Source organism: Callospermophilus lateralis, chromosome 5 (genome assembly GCF_048772815.1).
Source record: "Callospermophilus lateralis isolate mCalLat2 chromosome 5, mCalLat2.hap1, whole genome shotgun sequence".
Lineage (NCBI taxonomy): Eukaryota > Metazoa > Chordata > Mammalia > Rodentia > Sciuridae > Callospermophilus > Callospermophilus lateralis.
This window is the reverse complement of record NC_135309.1, coordinates 16,183,721-16,203,943: the sequence shown is the minus strand read 5'-3', so window position 1 is coordinate 16,203,943 and position 20,223 is coordinate 16,183,721. Positions and strand designations below refer to the sequence as shown.

General features: G+C 44.6%; 1 protein-coding gene across 4 annotated transcripts in view; it reads left to right on the top strand.

The window, feature by feature from the left end:
• Kcnip1 (potassium voltage-gated channel interacting protein 1) overlaps window positions 1–19,795 on the top strand; it is a 187,357-nt gene extending 167,562 nt beyond the window's left edge. For 2 of the 4 annotated variants that reach the window (XM_076855681.2, XM_076855682.2), the window contains exons 2-8: window positions 5,999–6,123; window positions 7,669–7,738; window positions 9,003–9,073; window positions 9,835–9,942; window positions 15,077–15,181; window positions 16,342–16,404; window positions 19,748–19,795. In XM_076855681.2, coding sequence (XP_076711796.2) covers window positions 5,999–6,123; window positions 7,669–7,738; window positions 9,003–9,073; window positions 9,835–9,942; window positions 15,077–15,181; window positions 16,342–16,404; window positions 19,748–19,795 — 590 coding nt within the window. Of the gene's footprint in view, window positions 1–1,994; window positions 2,028–5,998; window positions 6,124–7,668; window positions 7,781–8,948; window positions 9,074–9,834; window positions 9,943–15,076; window positions 15,182–16,341; window positions 16,405–19,747 lie in introns of all 4 variants that reach the window. The other 2 variants (XM_076855679.2, XM_076855677.2) reach the window with 2 other exon arrangements.
• The last annotated feature ends 428 nt before the right edge of the window (window positions 19,796–20,223 follow it).

Below are 20,223 nucleotides of genomic sequence, written 5' to 3'. Positions count from 1 at the left end.
TGATCTTAGTGGAGTTCAGTTCTGCTGCAAGAGAGCTCACTGTTCGGGGGTCTTTCAGCTTCTGCACCTGTTCCCTCATCCCTCTTCCTTCAAGACTCAATGGCTTCTCCCCTCCCCTGAAGCCTTCTCTGGCGGCATCCCTCCCCTCCAGTTCCATGCCACCCCAGTGGCATTGATTAGGAGCTTCTCCCCTCTGCCTCCAGTTCTTGGGCTTACCCACTCTGCATTGGAATGACTTGCTGATGAAGAGTTTGAAGCCAGCAGCCCAGAGCGCCGCCCCCCCAGGGGTGTTATATTTGGCATACGCTGCGTGTATTAAATGCTAAGTGCATTGATCACATCTAAGAACTAGGAAGCACAATCTTTTACTTATGACGTCTTTTGGAAAGTCTAGACTCACTGGGCTCACCCCCTCTCAAGGGGCAACTGCTCTCCAGTCCTCAGCCCTGCCACTCTGTCTGTCCATCCATCACTGTACTCATCCAAACCCCCTGCCAATCCCAACTGGCATTTGTGTTTGCAACCCTGGTCTATGTGTAGGCCTCCCCCCAATTCAAGAATTATACATGTTAGACCTTGTGTTCTTTCACCCCTTTCTCAGTACCTACCACATGCCTGAGGTGCTGAGAAAGTCAGTCCGTATTTGTAAACTTTTCTCTATCAAAATACTACCTAAGCACTTCACCCAGGGCAGTGAAGCTTCTCTAAAATAGTCTCACCTCGAATACTTGACATGATGCATGTTAAAAACCACAGGACTGTGTGACCCAGGGTGGACCCTAATGTTAAACCGTGGACTTCCATTAGCATGATCTTGTTGACATTGGCTCATCAAATATTACAAATACACCACCCCAATTCCAGATGTTCATAATAGGAGACCCTGGGGTAGGGGGTGTATAGGGCTGCTCTGTACTTTCTGTGCCATTTTTCTGTAAACCTAGTATTGCTCTAAAAATACAGTCTATTAGTACAAATCGATCAATGAATGTATACAAATACCTCTGACCAGAGTAATCAAACTAAATCTAACAAAATAAATCTCTTCCATGGCATGCAAGTCAGGACACATGGATACACAGCCATGCGTACTAGCACTTTTAGGAGCAGCGGGGAAATAAACCATCCCTGTTTGGGGTTGTGAGTTGGGGGTGGGTACTAAGACAGTATATATGGTAACTGTGCAACCCACACTTTTAGGGGTGCTGGCAAAACAGGAAGAGGTTCAAATAACAGCTCACAGGGAGAACCAGCTGACCACCAAACAGACCAGAAAAGGCCAACAGGAGGCATCAACTGAACCCACCCAGCTCCCCCAGACCATTGGTGGTTCTCCAAGCCTGACATTTTGTCCTGTGTCTTGTATATGATGTAACAGAGCTTAGTCGGCGTCCACTCGGCCACACATCTTAATGTGTGACCTCTTCTCTCCAATGGTTGTCTCCGTCTTCTGCAACTGAGTTACTTCAAACACTTAAGAAGGGATGAGAGAAGCCAAGGCTTGTAGATTGTAAGCTTCAAGGGAGCAGGAAACAGAGTTATTTTCTCTTTAATACATACATAGTAGAACGTCCCTGATAATTGTTGAGCAAGGAAGTAAATCACCCTGCAAGATATTCAGCTTTGAATCACAATCAGATGGGGGTAATGGGGGCTTCCTCATGGAGGGAATCTTGTAAGCCACTCCTCCATCCCACACGTGGGTATTTCCAAGGACCCATCCACATCCGTGCATCCTCTGCCAAGTGCCATCCCATCGCTCTCTGGGCTGCATGGCTGCATGGCTGAGGGCATGGCTGAGGGCATATGCTCCCGGAGCCTGCTGGGAGGTGACTCATGGCTCTTGCCTGTTCTGACCATGGGCAATGGATGGAGAAGTCAGTCCTGCTCTGCTCCTGAGATGGTGACCCGCACATTCTCAAAGAGGCAATAAAAATGTGTTTTGTTTTTTCAATGAATGGATTTGGTAAAATGTTTTCTTACTTTTTCCCTAGACATCGCCTGGTGGTATTACCAGTATCAGAGAGGTAAAAAAAAAAAAAAAAAAAAAAAAAGTTTAAATTAACTTGCATACTTTGGTCATATTAGTTGCAAAGGAAGAGCTTCTTGATGTAGCATCTATTGTGCAATTAGTCTTCTCATTCACCCACTTTCTGTGCCCCTTGTTAGCAAATTTGACCTGCATAGAAAAAGTTGGGAATATTCTTTTAGAGATAAATCCTAGGAAAGGCTTTGCTTTTCCTTAGAAATTGACATATTTTCTTTTCATGAGCAACATGACGTACATAAAACTCAGAGCTAATTTGTGGCTGGAGTGTAGTAACTGCATAGGACAAATGGCCTGAATTTCTGTGTTCTCTTTTCCCCTCTTGTCAGCATTTCCTGAAGTAGTTTTTCTCTGTTTTACTACATTTATTTCCTATGATCAGCTTCAAGTTCTAGGGCAACAAAGTGGATGTGTTGAAATAGACTGTGGGGGAGGGGATGTGCAGACAGAGGGTGGGACAAGGAGGTTCAGACCTGGGAACCCAAACTCATTTGTCCCCAGGGCTAGGCAGGCAGCTTCAGTGGATTAAAAGAGGCAGCAGTGAACCAGAGGGAGCCCAGAGGCTCCGGCTGCCCAGATGAGACAGTCTCTGCCCGGCTCTAGTGGACAGTGACCTGGCAAATTTGAGACCTAAGTTGTCAAATAGTCACATTTTTTTCAAAAGAAATCAAGAATCCAACCTGGCACATGAATCTCTCACTGTAAACATTGGCAACCAATGAAAAACACATGTTTTACAATGAGACCTCACATTGGGCTGGATTCAGCCCACAGGCCACCATTTGCAACCTCAAAATAAGGGGTGGGCATGAAGTCCAACCCAGACACCCCTCCCTAGAGAAGCAACCTTCAGCCCCAGGGGAAGGAGGCAGCCAGGATCTTTGGTCATGGCCATGTTCAGGAGTCTCACAAGAAACATCTCACCGGGGAGAAGACCGTAGCCGCACAGTCTGAGGGTCTAACTTACACTCAGGCGTGGGGCTTATTAGGAACAGGACTACCTCCGGCTGGTTAAAACCAGCTTGCAATTTGCACTGGAAGGAAGTAGAAGCCACTGTGGGGATCTATAGCCCCAACAAAAGAGCTGGAACTGTCTGGATTGGGGGTCCAACTCTGTCACAGTTTGCCTATGAGACCTAGGACACAGATATAAATTGGTTAGTAACAGAGTTTGTAAGACATATTTGCTAGAAGCCCTAGCATGGGCCCTGTGTGTTTTAAAGACACAGAAACTCAGGAAGGTGTAAGCAAACAATGCAGAGTTTGCTGTCTCTTAATCTGAGAGGGTCTAACACTCTCATCCTACTCTCAGAATAGCCCAAAACCCTGAAACACCGAGAACTATTTAATCTGAGTCACCAACTGACTATTCCGTGTGGGAATCTGTGCAGCACCCTCTGGTGGGTTATTCCACCTCATAATTACCCCCAGTGGGAGAGGTTATCTCTTGGTGAGTCACTCAGACAGAAAATCACCTGATCCAATAGGGTAATTGTCTTCTAAGTCCCACATGGGAAGGGTGGGGACCTTCCCACCCCCACCCAACACCAAGTTGCATAAAAACATTGGAACAAAGAGAAGGCGTTCAAATTGATTCTTGTTAGGGAGTCATTTCCATAGTATTAAATCTCTGATTTAAGTTCCTAACATCCACAAGCAATTCCCCAGCCTCTGGCATCCCCAAAATGTGAATTCCCTTTTGTCCCCGCTCTTTTCAGACAGAAAAATCAAATAACAATGATTTGTTAAAGCAAATGAAAGCAAAAGCTCTGTGAGCACTATCCAAACACCCAGGTGGGACTGAGACTGGATCTGTTGCATAAGGAAACTGATCCTACCATGCAGACAGCAGGCAGATCATTTATTAATAACTTCCGGTTCCACCTTAATGAAGTGGGTCTAGTCGTTGATGTTTCAATAATTACTTAGTACATTTTTAATAAAGATGATAGGAAGCAAGTAACATTTCTGAATTGGATTCTTTCTACTTTTGCAAAGAAATTTCCCTGAGCTAGGAAAGAATTTGGTCCCATGAAGAATAAGGAATGAGACCCAACTGCAAAAAGAGCTTCATGCTTTTGGATAAGTGAAAACTCAACAGGTAGACTTGATACCTTCAAAACTGCATCGTTTTTTCTAAAAATTCCTTATTTATATTTTAATTTGATTTTTGCTGCTTCCCCTTCCTTTACTGGGCCCATGCTGACAGCAAGGGGTAATCAGAGGGATAATAAAACCTCTGTGGCCTCTTCTAAAGTTTCTTTGGAATACATGCACAGTTTTTTTTAAAAAAAAAATTAAAGAACATATGCACAGTTAAATATATGTGCATTTTTACGAAAGGCGTATTGGATCTAATAGTAGGAGATTTAAACCAATATTTGATTTCTCTTTTCAAATGAGTTTAAAATATACATAAAATATATGTAAGCATCTTAGATTAGACTTATGTGGATTTTTTTTTCATTTTCTCTTTTTTTCCTTCTATTTCCTGAGAATCAGCCCTTTCATTTACATAGAAATGCTCCAGTGTTTAGATAATTGCTACTTATCTCATTAGCTACAAACATAACATTAAAGGCTCTGCGAGATTTATGAAGAAATGGGCCACTTGCCGCTACATTGTATAAACAGAGTGCCTTATTTATATTGGATCATCTGCCTCACTCCCAACAGGATAAGGTGATATGTGTTGTTGCCCAGCACATAAGAAAAGATATCAATTAGGAATTGTTACCAAGTTATTGGAGCCTTATCCCTTACCTTTGGGAATATGTACAAGATGCAAACTTCCTTTGATGGATTCCTTTCTCACTGGAATCAAAATCTGAAAAGGGAAAGTAACGATTGCAGAGCTAATCTGTAACAAAGAGATCGACCCTGATGAGAGAAGTGCATAGAATTTAAAGCACCTGCTCAGCCCTTTCTCCCACAGGGACCATCAGCCTCTCACGGGTATGACGATGACGTGACATGTGTGTTCCAGACGCCCATCCATCTCTTTGCTAGTTTTGCAAGTTCAGATTTATAGTTGTTCACTCCATGGGTCTGATGATGTCTGACTGCGTGACATGGGTAGGCATGGAAGGTCAAGTGGTTATTGGTTCTTGATTGGAATAAATTTTTTGAAAGCATTCCAGCAGAGCCCAAAGGAAAAGAGTCACTTATGCCTCTGATAATAAAGCATCTCGAAGGTTCCACTAATTCATTAGTGTTGTGATCCTTCAATGCAAAGTGGACAAATTGCTGGCTTTACTGGGCACTTTCTAAACAGCTAGTGCAACACTGTTACCACAAGTAGTATCCTCTGAGGAAGAGCAGAAGCAGCTCTCAATGGTTTGGTGCCTTTCAAATGCTGCCAGAGCTTTTATTTATACAAAGTAGCTCTTATTGAAGTCATTTTCCTAGTACTTAAGAATATCTTACAGATATTATGAAACAATACCATGTAAAATGCAGATTTTTAAATTAGCATGTAACAGTCCACAATTAGAACTTTTGACTAAGTCATGCTAGGCTTCCTGCAGGTGTCCCATGCGGGGAGACTTCAATTTTCTCTATAGATTTGCTCCCTTTGCTGATGGGAGGGTGTTTGTCCTTCTGCAGGCTTACCTGTGTCTGCAGATTCCAAAGGTCAAGCGGGCAGCAATTTGAATATGCTAAAAGGGTGTTTGGAAAGGAAGGAATTCGGTTCCACTTCCGCCCTTCTTTCCCTACCTCCCTGTCACAGCTGACACTCTCTCCCTTTTGGCATCTGTCACACCTAGAGTCACAGAGTAGACAGATGGTGAGACAGATAGTACTGGTCAGGGAAGTGGGGTTCCGGGTGAACCCCAACCCGACACCCACCTATGTCCCACACCATGACCTCCATCTTTGGACAATCCAGACTGTGGCCTGACAAGAGTGGCCTCTGAGGTCATGCTCCAATGCCATCCCCTCTGGTTCCAGATAAGATTGAAGATGAGCTGGAGATGACCATGGTGTGCCACCGGCCTGAAGGACTGGAGCAGCTCGAGGCCCAGACCAACTTCACCAAGAGGGAGCTGCAAGTGCTCTACAGAGGCTTCAAAAACGTAAGATGGGGCAGGCACGCGGGCTCTGCATGGGCTGAATCCTCCCGATGTCATGGGAGCCCCCAAGGGAGTGTCCCAGATTTGTGGTTGTACAAGGGAGGCCACCAGGGCAAAGGGGGCACAAGGGAGGCCACCAGGGCAAAGGGGGCACAAGGGAGGCCACCAGGGCAAAGGGGGCACAAGGGAGGCCACCAGGGCAAAGGGGGCACAAGATCAGCTCCAGGCGAGGGCAGTCAGCTGGCAGCACAGAAACTCCACAGGGTGGCGCCACCATGGGAGACTGCCCTGGCCTGAGCCAGCCTCGACTGCAGGTACTCACACCCTCGACTTGGTGCAATTGAGCTCGCTCACTTAGCTAATCAAACTCTCACGGGCTGACGTGTCAGCCTGAATGTCCCTGTATTCGTGGACCGTGAAATACAGACTGATAGTGGGACCAGACACCCCTCTCCTCTTGCTGGAACCTCTTCCTGTGAGCTCCACAGGAAGCCAAGGGGTAATTGGGGGTGGAGTCAGGGGCAGGGAGTTAGTAGTAGCTACATTAATACATCCTGCCATCTCTCGGGAAGTATCAAGAGTTCTCAGGGGCCATCCTGGATACTGGTTTTATTTTATTTTGTTTTTTTAAGCTTAAATCTCAATGCAAACTTCTTCCCAAATCCTGGGGTGGATTGGGTTAGAGGGAGGTGCTCCTGTCACCCTCCTCCAGGTGCAGCCTACAGGCAGAACTTGGTCAATTCCAAACTGAGCACAGTCTCAGTGCTCCCAAGGCTGTTAGGGATTCACATACCTCCTGAAGGTATCTGACAATCTCCCTTCCTACTGAGCTCTGGTTGTGCCTGTCCTATACCTGGCTTGCTGCCCTTGGGCCTCTTCCTTGCGATATCGAAGAGGCAGCTGGATGGCAGCAGATGGCACAGTGTCCAGAACAGAGGAGAATCAACATGGGTTGGCATCGACCATGGTTCTGTGCCACTTCATACATTAAGTTTACAGTTCTCAAATATGTCAATGAAGTCGACATGAAAATGGAAATCATAATCTTGAACTTATGTGTTATTATATTAATATTATAATCATTATGTTCTGATTTTAATATTGTATGATATAGCATACACTATGTTAAGTTTTTATAGGTGGTCCACGTCGAGACAATGGGTTAAACTGCCCAACAACCTTCTTGGGAAAATTGGCCCCCTTTCTATAGGTCAAGATGTTGGGGATCAGAGACTGACATGACCCTAGACACAAAGCTTAGAAATGCTTTAACCAGGATCCAAAACCAGGTTGTTTAACCCTGAAGCCCCAATTCTTTCCCCTGTGCGGCGTCCATTCTCAGATGACATCTCATCGTTTTGCAAAGCAGGTTTGGTCCTAAGGTGGGATTACGTCCCAGACACCCGCCTGAGAGACACAGAAATGCATGGGTGCTGTGCAGGGCTGCCCACCAGGGATCAGAGGAACCTGGACCCCAAGGGTGGGTCCAGGCTCCTCTCCTGGGGCGGACCCCCAGACAAGTCCCACTGACTCTCTCCCTTCACCCAGGAGTGCCCCAGTGGCGTGGTCAATGAAGAGACCTTCAAGCAGATCTATGCCCAGTTCTTTCCTCATGGAGGTGAGTCTGACCTTGACGAAGGCCCTCTCAGCTCCCTCTCTAGTCGGCACCGTCCCTTCCTCCAAGTCCACCCTCCTTTCCTTGTTAAAGCTGTGGGGTTCTCTAAAGTGTTAACAGAAAAGAGCGCTGAAAGGACTCAGAGGTCTCCTAGCAGCTCCAGAAAGCAGGTATTGTGACCCCAGAAGGAACAAGCGAGTTTCAGGGACCCTGGGCATGTTACCAGGACCACGCCCTAGTGCATGGCAGACTGGGGGATCCCAGAAGTGCCTGGGGCCAAGCTTTCCACACTGGCTCCTCCATGGGGCCAGACTCTTTCTGAGACCAGCCAGAAGTTTGGGAAAGTTTTATAGTCTTTAGCAACTGCTAGAGACTATAAAATAGACGAGTCCACCAAGACACGAACAGCTCGAAATCATGCTTATGAAGCTGCATAGCAAGGGTACTGGACCCCCAGCACCTGCTCCATCACCTACCTGATCCTTAGGGACAGCTCTGGCCCCAGGGACCTAGGGCCACTAATGTGTGTCATATGCCACCTTGCATTCTGTCCCCCGGAGCCATCTCCTGCAGAATCCTGTCCCTGGATCTAGACAATACAGAGATCCAAGTCCCAAACACGTTACAGGCCCTGCTCATCATGGGCCTCCTCAGCAGCAGACGATGCCTCTCTAGGTGCCCAGCACAGGCCCCAACCCAAGTTGAGAGAAAGCAGCTTAGTCTCACGCAGGCCCCAGAACTGGTTTCTTGACCTCTGTTGAGCTGTCTTTGTTAAGTTTCGCTGAGTGGCAGGTGGGGCTCTAGTTTAACATATTTCTTCAAAAATGTCAAGACGTAGGTCTTACTACATGGATGTCCAGAGACGGCAAAGGGAAGCTCAGAGAGTTTGCTTTAGATGCCTCCAGACACACAGCTCTGTGTAATAGAGCTGCCACCCAAGCCAGTTCTCTGCTCCTGAGCAAAGGCTCATTCTGTAGCACTACATGGCTGCTCAGACCCTCACGCAGTCGCCAGCCAGCCAGCCACCAGAGGCTACATGCGCAGGGAGGCCGGAGTCATCTGAGATGGCTAGAGGAGGAGCAAGGGCATGTCCCACTGTTTACTAGAACTACCCACCTGAACCCCAGAGGGTGAGCCAGTGGGCTTCAGCCCACCAGTCTCTCCTTTCGGTCACCCTCTCCTTCTGGCCAAAACCCTGCCTCTGTGTTTAAAGACCCCTCCCCCGTGCGGAGCCTCAGCTCCTCACCTGCCCCCTCTCTGCCTGCAGACGCCAGCACCTACGCCCATTACCTCTTCAACGCCTTTGACACCACCCAGGCGGGCTCCGTGAAGTTCGAGGTATGCTAGTCTCTTGGGTACACTCTGGGAGTCCCCTGCTTCCCTCTAAGTCACAGGATCCTGGGGGGAATGAGTCAGATCAGGAAAAGCTCTCAGTCAAGACAAAGAAACTTTATCCATGTGATGAACATTTCCTAAAGAGAGAGAGAGAAGCAACTCTCCCCATTCTCCAGGTCCTCGGGGACTCGGGGGTCTGAGCCCGACAAGTTTAAGAGTTCACTTGCCCGCTGACCAAGGCCGCCTCTGGACTCAGCGTTGTGCATTGGTCATCTCGTGGAATCCTCACGATACCCCTTCAGTGCTGAGCTGAGTTGCTTCCTGTCATTTTCCTGATGAGGAAAGTAAGGCAAAGACAGGCTGAGCAGCTCCGCCAAGGTCGGAGAGCTAGTAAGTGGCGGAGGTGGGCGTGAACATGGGCAGCCATAGTCCCTGCCCATAGTCCCCACCGGGAGCTGCTAGAGCATGACAAGCACAGGATTGCAAACCTGGGGTTGGTCTGGAATGGAGGTGGCCTTACTTAACTGCCTGGAGGTGACTCACAATGCAGAGCTCCGTTCTCCCCCAAGGGGCACCTTCCTCACAGCGGGCAGCGTGGGCAGTGCCCAGAGGGAGCTCCTCAGCCAGCTTGGCCATAACCTTTGGGCACACCAGATGGGAGGGAGAGACGTCATTCTATAAAAGCCCCACGGAGTCTGACCCACAGAGCCGGCTGCCCACCCAGCAGCTTGGTGGCTCACCCACTCCTGTCTCTTCTGCTTCAGGACTTTGTAACTGCTCTGTCGATTTTACTGAGAGGAACTGTCCATGAGAAACTAAGGTGGACATTTAATTTGTATGACATCAATAAAGATGGATACATAAACAAAGAGGTAAGTGAGCTGAGAGCAGGGGCTGGCGGGGACAATGGAGGTGCCAAGAGACTAGGAAGCAACTCCCAGACATGAGGATAAAATTATCTGAATGATGCGGCAGATCCACTTTGGGGCCACAGAGCTGGTCCCAGAAAAATGAACAAGGCGCCTTTGACTACCCCCACTGCTGGCCCTGCCCTGTTCCCAGGTACTGGAGAAAGGATTCGGCAGCCTCCTGTGTCCTGGGCCACACAGATTCGGTGCACACCACCCACGATTTGTTTTAGGAAAGGCCTCCTCCTCATGGGGGACCTGCAATTTTAGCCAGTTAGCAGCCACACGTTAGAGCCCAAAGCTGAAATGGTGGAATGACAGGCAGTCCTTAAAGAGAAAAGAGATTTCTAAAGAAGAGGGGACTACCATGGGATCACCCCAGCACAGCCTCACCTAAATAAAGCCAGAGAAAGGAAGAAGGGAGGTGTCGCTGTCTTTAAAAAAATCATGCCAATCAATCTTGGAATCATTGATTGACACTTAGAGCCTCAATACGCGTTCAGCTGATGAGATGCTCACAGGCCTGTCTCAAAACTCACTGTGATTGATGTCTGCTTGAGTTGAGCATCCGAGGCATCCCATTTGCTGAGCTCCTATGTGCCAGGCATGGTGTCCAGAGATTGGACATCCTCTCTGACCTTCACCGCAGCCCTGCCAGGTTCTCTTGGTACGGAGAGAACACTGATGCTCAGAAGGTTTCCTTAACTTCATTCCTCATTCATTCTGTCTGGTGCTGCTCAACACCCTGTGTGAGAGTTCCCAGGTGTTCTAGGTGCTGGAGAGAAAGAGGCAAACCATCAGACCCGGCTTGCTCCCACAGAGCAGCATGGAGGAGGGACAGTAAACAGACCAAATGCAGACAGATAGGTAGATGTCTTAGCAGGGACGGTCACAAAGGCGACTAAGATGGTGTTGCCACACTGGTGCCAGATATGCAAAAGTCAGGAAAAGTGTTCCTGCAAAAGGAACAGCCACTTGAGGGGCTCTGAGGCAAGACAGAGCTCCTTGGAAGACACCTTTAGGGAAGTAGAATTGCAGGGCCAGGGTGCAGCTCAGGGGTGGAGCACTTACCTCGCATGCTCGAAGCCCAGGGATGGGTCCTCAGCACTGAAAAGGCAGGGGGCAAATGGAAATGCAAGCCAGAGACTCGGAGAAAGGCTTTTAAGTTCTATACCTTGCAAAAGGTTGGTGTCCAACATATAAAATGAATGTTTATGATTCAATAAGAAGACAACTCAATTAAAAGTAGGTAAAAGAGCTGAACAGATACTTCAGAAAGGAAGATAAGTGAATGGCCAATAAGCCCATGAAAAATTTCTCCATATCTCTGGCCTTCAAAAAATGCAAATTATAATTGTAACAAAATATAATTATACACCCAGAAGAATGGCTGCCATGAAAAAGGCCACTTGCTGGAAGGATATGGAGCAATAGAAACTCGTGCAGGCTGGTGGGATGTAAGATGACACAGACACATAGAAAATGTCTCAGCATCTTTGATAAAGTTCAACATACAATTAACATAGGATCCAGAAAACCCACCTTCAGGGATTTACTCAAAATATGTAATTCCATAAGCAGAGCTGTTCATAGCAGCTTTCTTCATAATAGCCCCCAAACAGAAAACAACCCAAATAATGTCTGCTAACTGGACAATGGATAAACACATTGTGGTGTGTCCATGCAATGGGTTACCACTCAGCAGTAAGAGAAACACATGATGTTGCCAGCATCAGTGGCCATGAGTCCCATGAACCACACCTTCAGTGGATGAAGACAATTCAGTTATACTGTATGATTCCATTTATCTGAAATTCTAGAAAATGCAAGTGACTCCCTGGTGACATAAATTTTACCAGTGGTTATCTGGTGCCAGAGGTTGACAGATACTGCAAAGGGACATGAAAATACTCCATATCTTGGGGGTGTGGCAGTGTCATGGGTGTATGCAATTTTCAAAACTCATCTAAGGGTACACTTTATGTGCATTAATCTGTTGTAAGAACATTATGCCTCAATAAGTTTGATTTATTTTTTTAAAAGTGTACTATAAGGTGGAAGTGCCCAGGGCTAGGCATAGAAAGTGCTCAAAAAAATGTGTTGAATGAAAAAGAAAGTCCCATCAAGCAGAAAAGAAAACAAGAGTCCAATATCACTCAAAATATAGACCACAAATTCCAAATGAAATGAATCCTAGTACTCTAAAGAAATGCATATGACTAGGATGAGGTTTATTGCAGGAATAATTCAAAAGTAGAGAAAGTCTGTTAAATAATTCATCATATCAATATATCAGAAGATTAAATGATATGATGCTAAAATCACATTCAATAAAATTTACCATCTATTCTTGATATTTTTTAAGAACTGCTAATAAATTGGGAGTACAATACTTCTTCAGCATAAATACCCCAGCATGATACCCAGTTTCATATTTCATACTGATACTAGAGGTTCCCAGTTATAGCAAGAATGAGACAAGAGTGCACACAGCTCACCCACACTGTTACTTAACATTCTCTAAAAGTTCTTCAAGTATGATAAGTCAGAAAAAGAAATGAAACATAAATACAGGAGGTTGCAATATCCTTTGTTAATGATAATATGTTCTATCTGGAAAACAAAGACAAAAAAATCAACTTAAAATAATAGAACTTAAAGTTATATATAAAAAAAAGAACAAAAAGACGTTGGTTGGTCAGTTATAACTACTTTGAAAACTGTAACAAAGATATTATAATACAATAGTAAAATTTAAAGCACATAAAGCACATATGGATATTTTTCAGTATCCATAATTTAGATGATAAAAGGTTTTGGGGGAAAATGCAAAAAGGAAAACGTGAATAAGTAGAGAGACACGCCATTTTCTGAAGGCGAGTATGTTATAAAGACAGTAATATTGTAAAGATAGCAATTATTCTCTAATTAACTAAATTTATTTTACTCCTACTCAGAATGAAAGTGCTATTTGGGGAGGAAAATGTGCACAGTTGTTATAGAGTCACATTGGAAAAGTAATCAGATGAGAATAGCAAAGATAATTTTCAAAAAGAAAAATAGTGGCACCGACTCTACCAGATAATTACAGAGCTAAAGCTTTATAACAGGTGCAATGAAGGGAGGTGGGTCAGTGGGCAGAAAAGAACACTAGGTACAAGTGAGAGCTGGGTTTATGATAAAGGGAAAGAATAAAATGATGACTGATAATTAAATTATTCTGGAGAAACTGGTTAGCTACTTTGACAGTAAACATTCCCACTTATACATCCAAATTAATCATAGATATATAAAGTTGATTTTGAACTCTCAAAGAACTAGAAGTCATACACAGACACCTGACCTTGAATGAAAAACACATAAAGTCAAAGTTAGAAGTAATAAAAGAAAACTATTGATAGTTTCACTCTAGAAATCTTTTTCAGTCTGTACATCATAAACCATCATAAACAAAGTTGAAAAGCAAATGACAGACTAGCTAAAATATTTACAACCTGTAATCCTAGAAAGGGCTGATATTTCTAGCTAGTCATCTTAACAAAAGCAAGGGTATCTACCATGCTTACCTTTGCATTTCCTTGAAGCAGTATTGAACGTGGTAGATTTTTAAAAATATCTCTTATGTAAATTAACAATTTTCGAAGTATAGAAAGAGCTCTCACCGTCCAATCAGAAGTAGATAACACAATGAGTAAAATAACTGAACAAAGTTCACAGGAAATGACGTGAAAAATAATGAATGCCTAATGTTAAAAATCTCACCAAGAAAGTGAAGTCTATTACAACAATGAAATGCTATTTCTCTCTCAAGTTGCAAAGATGGCCTGAAAATTTGTATGCTATCACATTTTTAACTCAGAAAGTAGGATGCATGGTGTTCTCTCAATACTCCAAGAACCAGTGTCCTTGGAGAAGTGGTTGGTCCCCGGATTGACAGAGAGAAAATATGAGACAATCCTGGATCCCAGAAGGGACCTGTTGAAAGGCTATAGGAGTCACTGAAGCAATTTAAGCAGCAAAATGAAAAATGATGATGATGGGTTATCACCAACCAAATGTAGTAAAAAAAAAATGTCATAAATATGTAGTAAATATCCATCAGTCCATATTGATACAAATAAAAAAATTGAACATACACATAAAATGGGGAGGATTCCGTTTAATTAATGAACACAGAAGGAGTAAAGGAATACAGAATCAGATTAGACAAACATCACAATAGTAACTTTTGTGGGCAAGATCCACAGACAAACGCTAAATCCAGAGGAGAAGCCACCACCTCAATCAAGCACTCATGGTCAACATCGCCAGCAATGTGGCACCAAGACATAGAGCATTGCTTCTGATCATAAGAAAACCAGGTTCCAAATCAAGATTCACTTTGCCAACTAATTGACCAGTGTTTACATCGACAGTGCCCAGTCCTGAGGAGACTCAGGACACACAACTAGATGCAGTGGGGGATCTGCAAATAGAAAGAAGACCTGGGAGAACGGAGGCAATTTGAATAAGCGCCACAGTTTAGATCATAGCACTATAGTGGGTGAATCTTCTAGTTTTGATCATTTTCCTCTGGTTGGACAAGTTCTTATGTTAAGGACTATATACATGAACTCTATTATTTTTGTAACTCTTCTGTAAAACTAAAATCATTAATAATAGATTTTTTTTTTTAGAAAAACTCAAGTGCCCTATCAATAATCCTGACGTTTGGTTCCTTTTTCTTCATTTAAAACAGCCACAGAACCTGTGAGGGTTTTTAAATCTCTAAGCCAGCACATTAGCTTCTTTGAAATTCAGAATAATATTTCAGCTTCCCCAGCCTGTGCATGGGGACTCCCACGTGTCACCCCCAGTTGAGGACAATACCCAGCTGACGACTCGGGAGCTTCTGCGGTCAGGGAGAGCCGCCTTTGGTCTCCTCTCCAGGAGGAGCCTGCCGGGTGACAGCCCCTCCGTTTGCTGTTGACTCCTTCTCATCTAGTGAAACATGTCCTGTTAATTAAGCACAGGGGGAACCAGGACCCCAAACCCTGTCACCTCAGAAGAGCCTGACCTCGGGGGTCCCCACCTGTGTGCTTTCCTGTCCCCTCTCCAGGAGATGATGGACATTGTCAAAGCCATCTATGACATGATGGGGAAGTACACGTATCCTGTGCTCAAAGAGGACACGCCCAGGCAGCACGTGGACGTCTTCTTCCAGGTGGGTGCCACGCGCCACCCACCCGCTAAATTCGGTTGCCCAAGCATCTGAGCCCAGGGCCTGTGTCCAGCCCTGTGTGTGGCCCTGCGGGGAACAGGAAGGAACCCTAAGATGCGTTAGCCTCGAGGAGTCCCTTTCCCTGTGAAGCACAGGCTGCAGAAGAGAACAGGGAAGTACATTAATGGATTAATTAATAGATTAATTCTAAGTGGGACAGAACAGTCTAGAGTTCATAAAACGCTCGGAGCGTCTGAGTGAACCAGGAACTGCTTCATCGCGTGCGGTGCTGACCACTTGTGTCTGAGGGGTAGGGGGATTAAAACTAGGTAGGTCAGAACTGTGATACCTCTAAATGGAAGTGCCTTGCTCTGGTACAGGAGGGGGACACCGTTGACCTTTGAGAAAGCAAGTGGCATCATCCTAGTGGCATTTGGGTAAAAATATTCATCTAGCAGTGGAGTAACCTCAGAGCGCACTCCAGTCCATTTTGCAGATGGGGAAGCGGAAGCTCCCCCAGCCAGCAACAGAAACAGAACTGGAACCTCTTGTGTCCGGTGTTCTTCCTGCCAGGGGACAAGCTAGTGGCTTCCCTGTGCTAGGGTTGGAAATGTTTGGAGTGTGCTCCCAAAGGCTCACATGTGGGAGGCTTTATCCTCAGCACGGAGGTTGAAGGTGATGGGACCTGTAAGAGGTGGGACCTACTGGAAGGTCATTAGACCCCCGGACATGGCCTCAGAATGGATTAAAGCTGTAGTTCTCATGAGAGCCGGTTGTTATAAAAAGAGCAAGACTCTCTCCCCGACAGTCTGGCTTCCTCTCTCTCCATGTGATCTCTTCCACATGGGCTCCCACCATTGCAATGCCATCCACCACGAGACCTCCAAGCCGAACAAGTGCCATGATCTTGAACCCCCAGAAATGTGAGCTGAATAAGCCTCTTTTCTTCTAAAGCACCCAACCTCAGGTATTTTGTTATAGCAACAGAAAACAGACTAATACAACACATTAGGATGTCTGCAGAAAAATCAATGTCTGGAACCAGACTTTTGATTTAGAGAATCTTGCCAAATGGAGTTGCCCGGCTGGTGAGAAACTTTAAAGGTGAGCTTTGCAATGCAGATTGTCAGGTTCTTTAATGTGCTTCCTGTCATGTCTTTCAGAAAATGGACAAAAATAAAGACGGCATCGTGACTTTAGACGAGTTTCTTGAGTCCTGTCAGGAGGTAAGGAGAGACCTCAGGCCACAATACCCCTAAATCTGGGAAAGGAGACCTGGGCTTGGGTACCTGAAGAAAAGAATGGAAGCCTGCACATTCCTCCATTGAGAGCCAACAATAGCCACTCAGGAGTTCAGGGATCCCTGGCCTGTGGCTGGTTTGGCTAAGAGTAGGACTGAGCAGCAGCCCAAAAGCAGGTTCTGGGGTGTGAAAACCCAGAGGGGACCTCTGTGAGTGGACAACACTGCCATTTCTCAACCTGCCTCTAGCTTCATGCCCTGCTCCCCAGGCTACAAGGGAAAAACCCCCTCTGATTCTCAAACCGTGGTGTGCATAAAACTCCCTGCGGTGGTTCTGAATGTGCATATTACACGCCTTGACTCTAGATCTGGGCTGGGTCTAGGAACTGTCCTACAAATGCCCTGGACCAGCGTGGTCAGAATTTTAATGTTCAGCCAACCTCCTTGACCATCTTGCTAAAGTGCAGCAGTCACCTCCGAAGGCCTGGGGCGGGGCCTGAGAGGGCACACCCTCCCAGCTGACCCAGGTGTTGCTGGTCCTTGGACCAAACTTCAACCAAGTCTAATGAACAGACTAGCCCCAGAGCCTCCTCCAGAGACTGAACTGGAAATAATTTCTTCATCTACTTTAGAGAAATACACTTATACCTCTTGCACCTTATTTCAGAAAGGTACACAGTTAACTATGAACTCTACCCAAGAACCGAAATGTGAGAAAGCGGAGGAGTTATTGACACATTCTGAGCACCTACCACGTTCCAGGTGCATTACATAAACTTCACAATAACCCTGTGAAGTAGCCGTCCTGCGTGCAGGGGGATGTTCTATATATTTAACAACTAGAACAGACTGAACATTGACCACCTGTAATGTACCGTGACCAGCGCCCTAGAGGAACCCTGCAAAGTTGACATTAGACCTTTAGTTGATGGGTCTTTGGGTGGTCCAGGGGTCCTGGGAAAGTTGTTGGGAAGCCAGAAGGAAAAATCCTGGAGTCAGAGGGGAGGCCCGGGCCAGCAGGTACTTATCAGTAGGGTCAGAAATGTCTTAACATTTAACCATTATGCACTGACTGAAAAGCAATGTTGATCATTTCTTTTCAAGAAGAGAAAACTGAGGCCTTACAAGGTTAAGAAATGTGACTCAAACCACAGTAAGTGATACAGATGGAATTTAAACTCGATCGTTCTGATTTAAATACCATGCCCTACTGAGGTGTGTTTTCTTGACTTTGCCTTCTAAAAGTGGCTTTTGAATCATTTTCTTTCATCACAGCAACAGTTTCCATAGGTGTTCATTAAGTAACTCATTTCTTTTTTGCCACCCACGCCATAGGCAGTTATTTCCATCCACCCAATTGTATACATGAAGAAAATGAGGCACTGGGAGATTAAATAACTTGTCCAAGGTCACACAGCTAGGAAGTTCCAGGATTTGAATCCAGGTTGCTTGACTTCCACATGATTAGCTGCCACATAGCAACTTAAAAAGATTTCAGACATTCACAATCAACTTTTTTCTCTGTTGATTTTTCTCTATTATAGATCTGCTTTCTATTTCATTAATTTGTGTTCTAATTTCTTCCTTCTTCTTTCTTATTTTCCATTTTCTAGGGTTCGAGGTTTTCACAGTTGTTTTTTTTTTTTTTTTTTTTTGAGATGAAAGTTTAGATCTTTGGTTTGTAATAATTCTTTTCTAATATTTATATTAGGGATAAATTTTCTTCTGAATATTACTTTAGTGAGTAATGCTTTAGATACCACAAATTTTGATATGTCACATTTTCAGTACATTGTAATTCAAAATATTTTCTCTGATGCATAGATTTAGCAATGTGTTCCTTGATATACAAACATTTGAAGACTTTCTGCATTTGATACTTACACCTTAGAAAATATGTGTTAGAAAAAATGTAAAATATAGACACTCAATAACAAATCCAATAAAGTCAGGAGTTCTCTCCTTGAAAAAAAAAACTAATAAAATTGACAAATGCTTAGACTGAATAAAAAGAGAGAAAACTCAAATTGTCAATATCAAGAAAAAAAAACAATAACATCAACCTACAGGTTTCATAGACATTAAAAAGATAATAGTTCATTATCCAGTAAATTTGACATGAACTCCTTCAATCCAGACATGGTGGTGCAAGCCTATAATCCCAGAGGCTCAGGAGGCTGAAGCAGGAGAATTTTGAGTTCAAAGCCAGCCTCAGCAACTTATCAAGGCCCTAAGCAACTCAGCAAAACCCTGTCTATAATAAAATGCAAAAAAAAGTGGGGAGGGGGCTGGGGATATGGCTCATGGTTAAGTGGTTAAATGCCCCTAAGTTCAATTCCCAGTACCAAAAAAAAAAAAAAAAAAAAAAAATCCTTGTAAAACTCAACTTATTAAAGTTAATACAAAAAGAAATAGAAAATATAAATAGTCCCTATGTCTGTTAAAGACACTGAATCATGGGGCTGGGCTGTGGCTCAGTGGGTAGAGCGCTTGCTTGGCCTGTGTGAGGCACTGGGTTCAAGTCTCAGCACTGCATAAATGAATAAAATAAAGGCCCATCAACATCTTAAAAATACATATTTTTAAAAAAGACACTGAATCATAATTTAAAACTTTCCCCCAAGGAGAATGTCAGACTTAGATAGCTCTACTTGCATATTCTCCCAAACATGTAAAGAAGAAATGATGCTAATCTCTTCTTTTTATCTTACTTTTCAAAAAAAATTTTTTTTAGTTGTAGGTGAACATGATGCTTTTATTTTATTTATGTATTTTTATGTGCTCAGAATGGAACCCAGTGCCTCACACATGCTAGGCAAGCGCTCTGCCACTGAGCTACAACCCCAGCCCCCAAATGATGCTAATCTTGTACAAACTCAGGGAAGAGAGAAAAAGGGGAATCTTTGCAACTTGATTTACGAGGCTATTATAACCCTCATATGGAAACTTGCAAGGTTGGTTTAACATTCAAGAATCAGTCAATGTAGTTAATCGTGTTAGTAGAATAAAGAAGAAAAAAATGTGATCATCTTCATAGATATAGAAAAAAGCATTTGACTCAGTGCCCTTGTTTCTTAGAGGAAAAAGAAAAGCAAACAAAACACAGTTTTATTGGATGATGTGGGTTTTGTTTTTTTTTTTTCTGAACTCCTCCTTAGGCTAGAGGAGGCCTTTTGCCTTGGTTGACCACGTTCTAGGACCCCTTCCTTCTTCCTCTCATGCGCTCCTAGAGTGCCTTCTGACAGGAAACCCAGCTGGCCAGTTATCCACTTCTCAGCCAGGACCCTGGAGAGTTCTAACCACTTCTCTTCCCCCTCCTTCCTTCCCAGGATGACAACATCATGAGATCTCTCCAGCTGTTCCAAAACGTCATGTAACAGGGGACACTCAGCCATTGGCTCTCAGAGACATTGTACTCGACAACCACCTTGGCACCCTGGTCTGCCCTTGTTCTGATTTTACACACCAACTCTTGGGACAGAAACACCTTTTACACTTTGGAAGAATCCCTGCAGAAGACTTTCTAAGATGCCTGGCGTCAGTGGCTCAGTCTGATCGCCAGCTCTTCCTCTTCCCTCCTCTTGAGAGAGACAAGATGAAATTTGAGTTTGTTTTGGAAGCATGCCCGTCTTGTCACACCGCTGCCCCACAGAAGGTCCCTCTGCTTGAGCTTCAACAGTAGTGCACCGTGTTCTGCGTACGTGCCCCTGCCCACTGCCTCCACGTCGAGCAGACCTCGAGGAGTCTGGAAGCCAGAGGACCTCAGCCAAATGCACACCATCCTCTGATGGCCTCCCAAACCAAC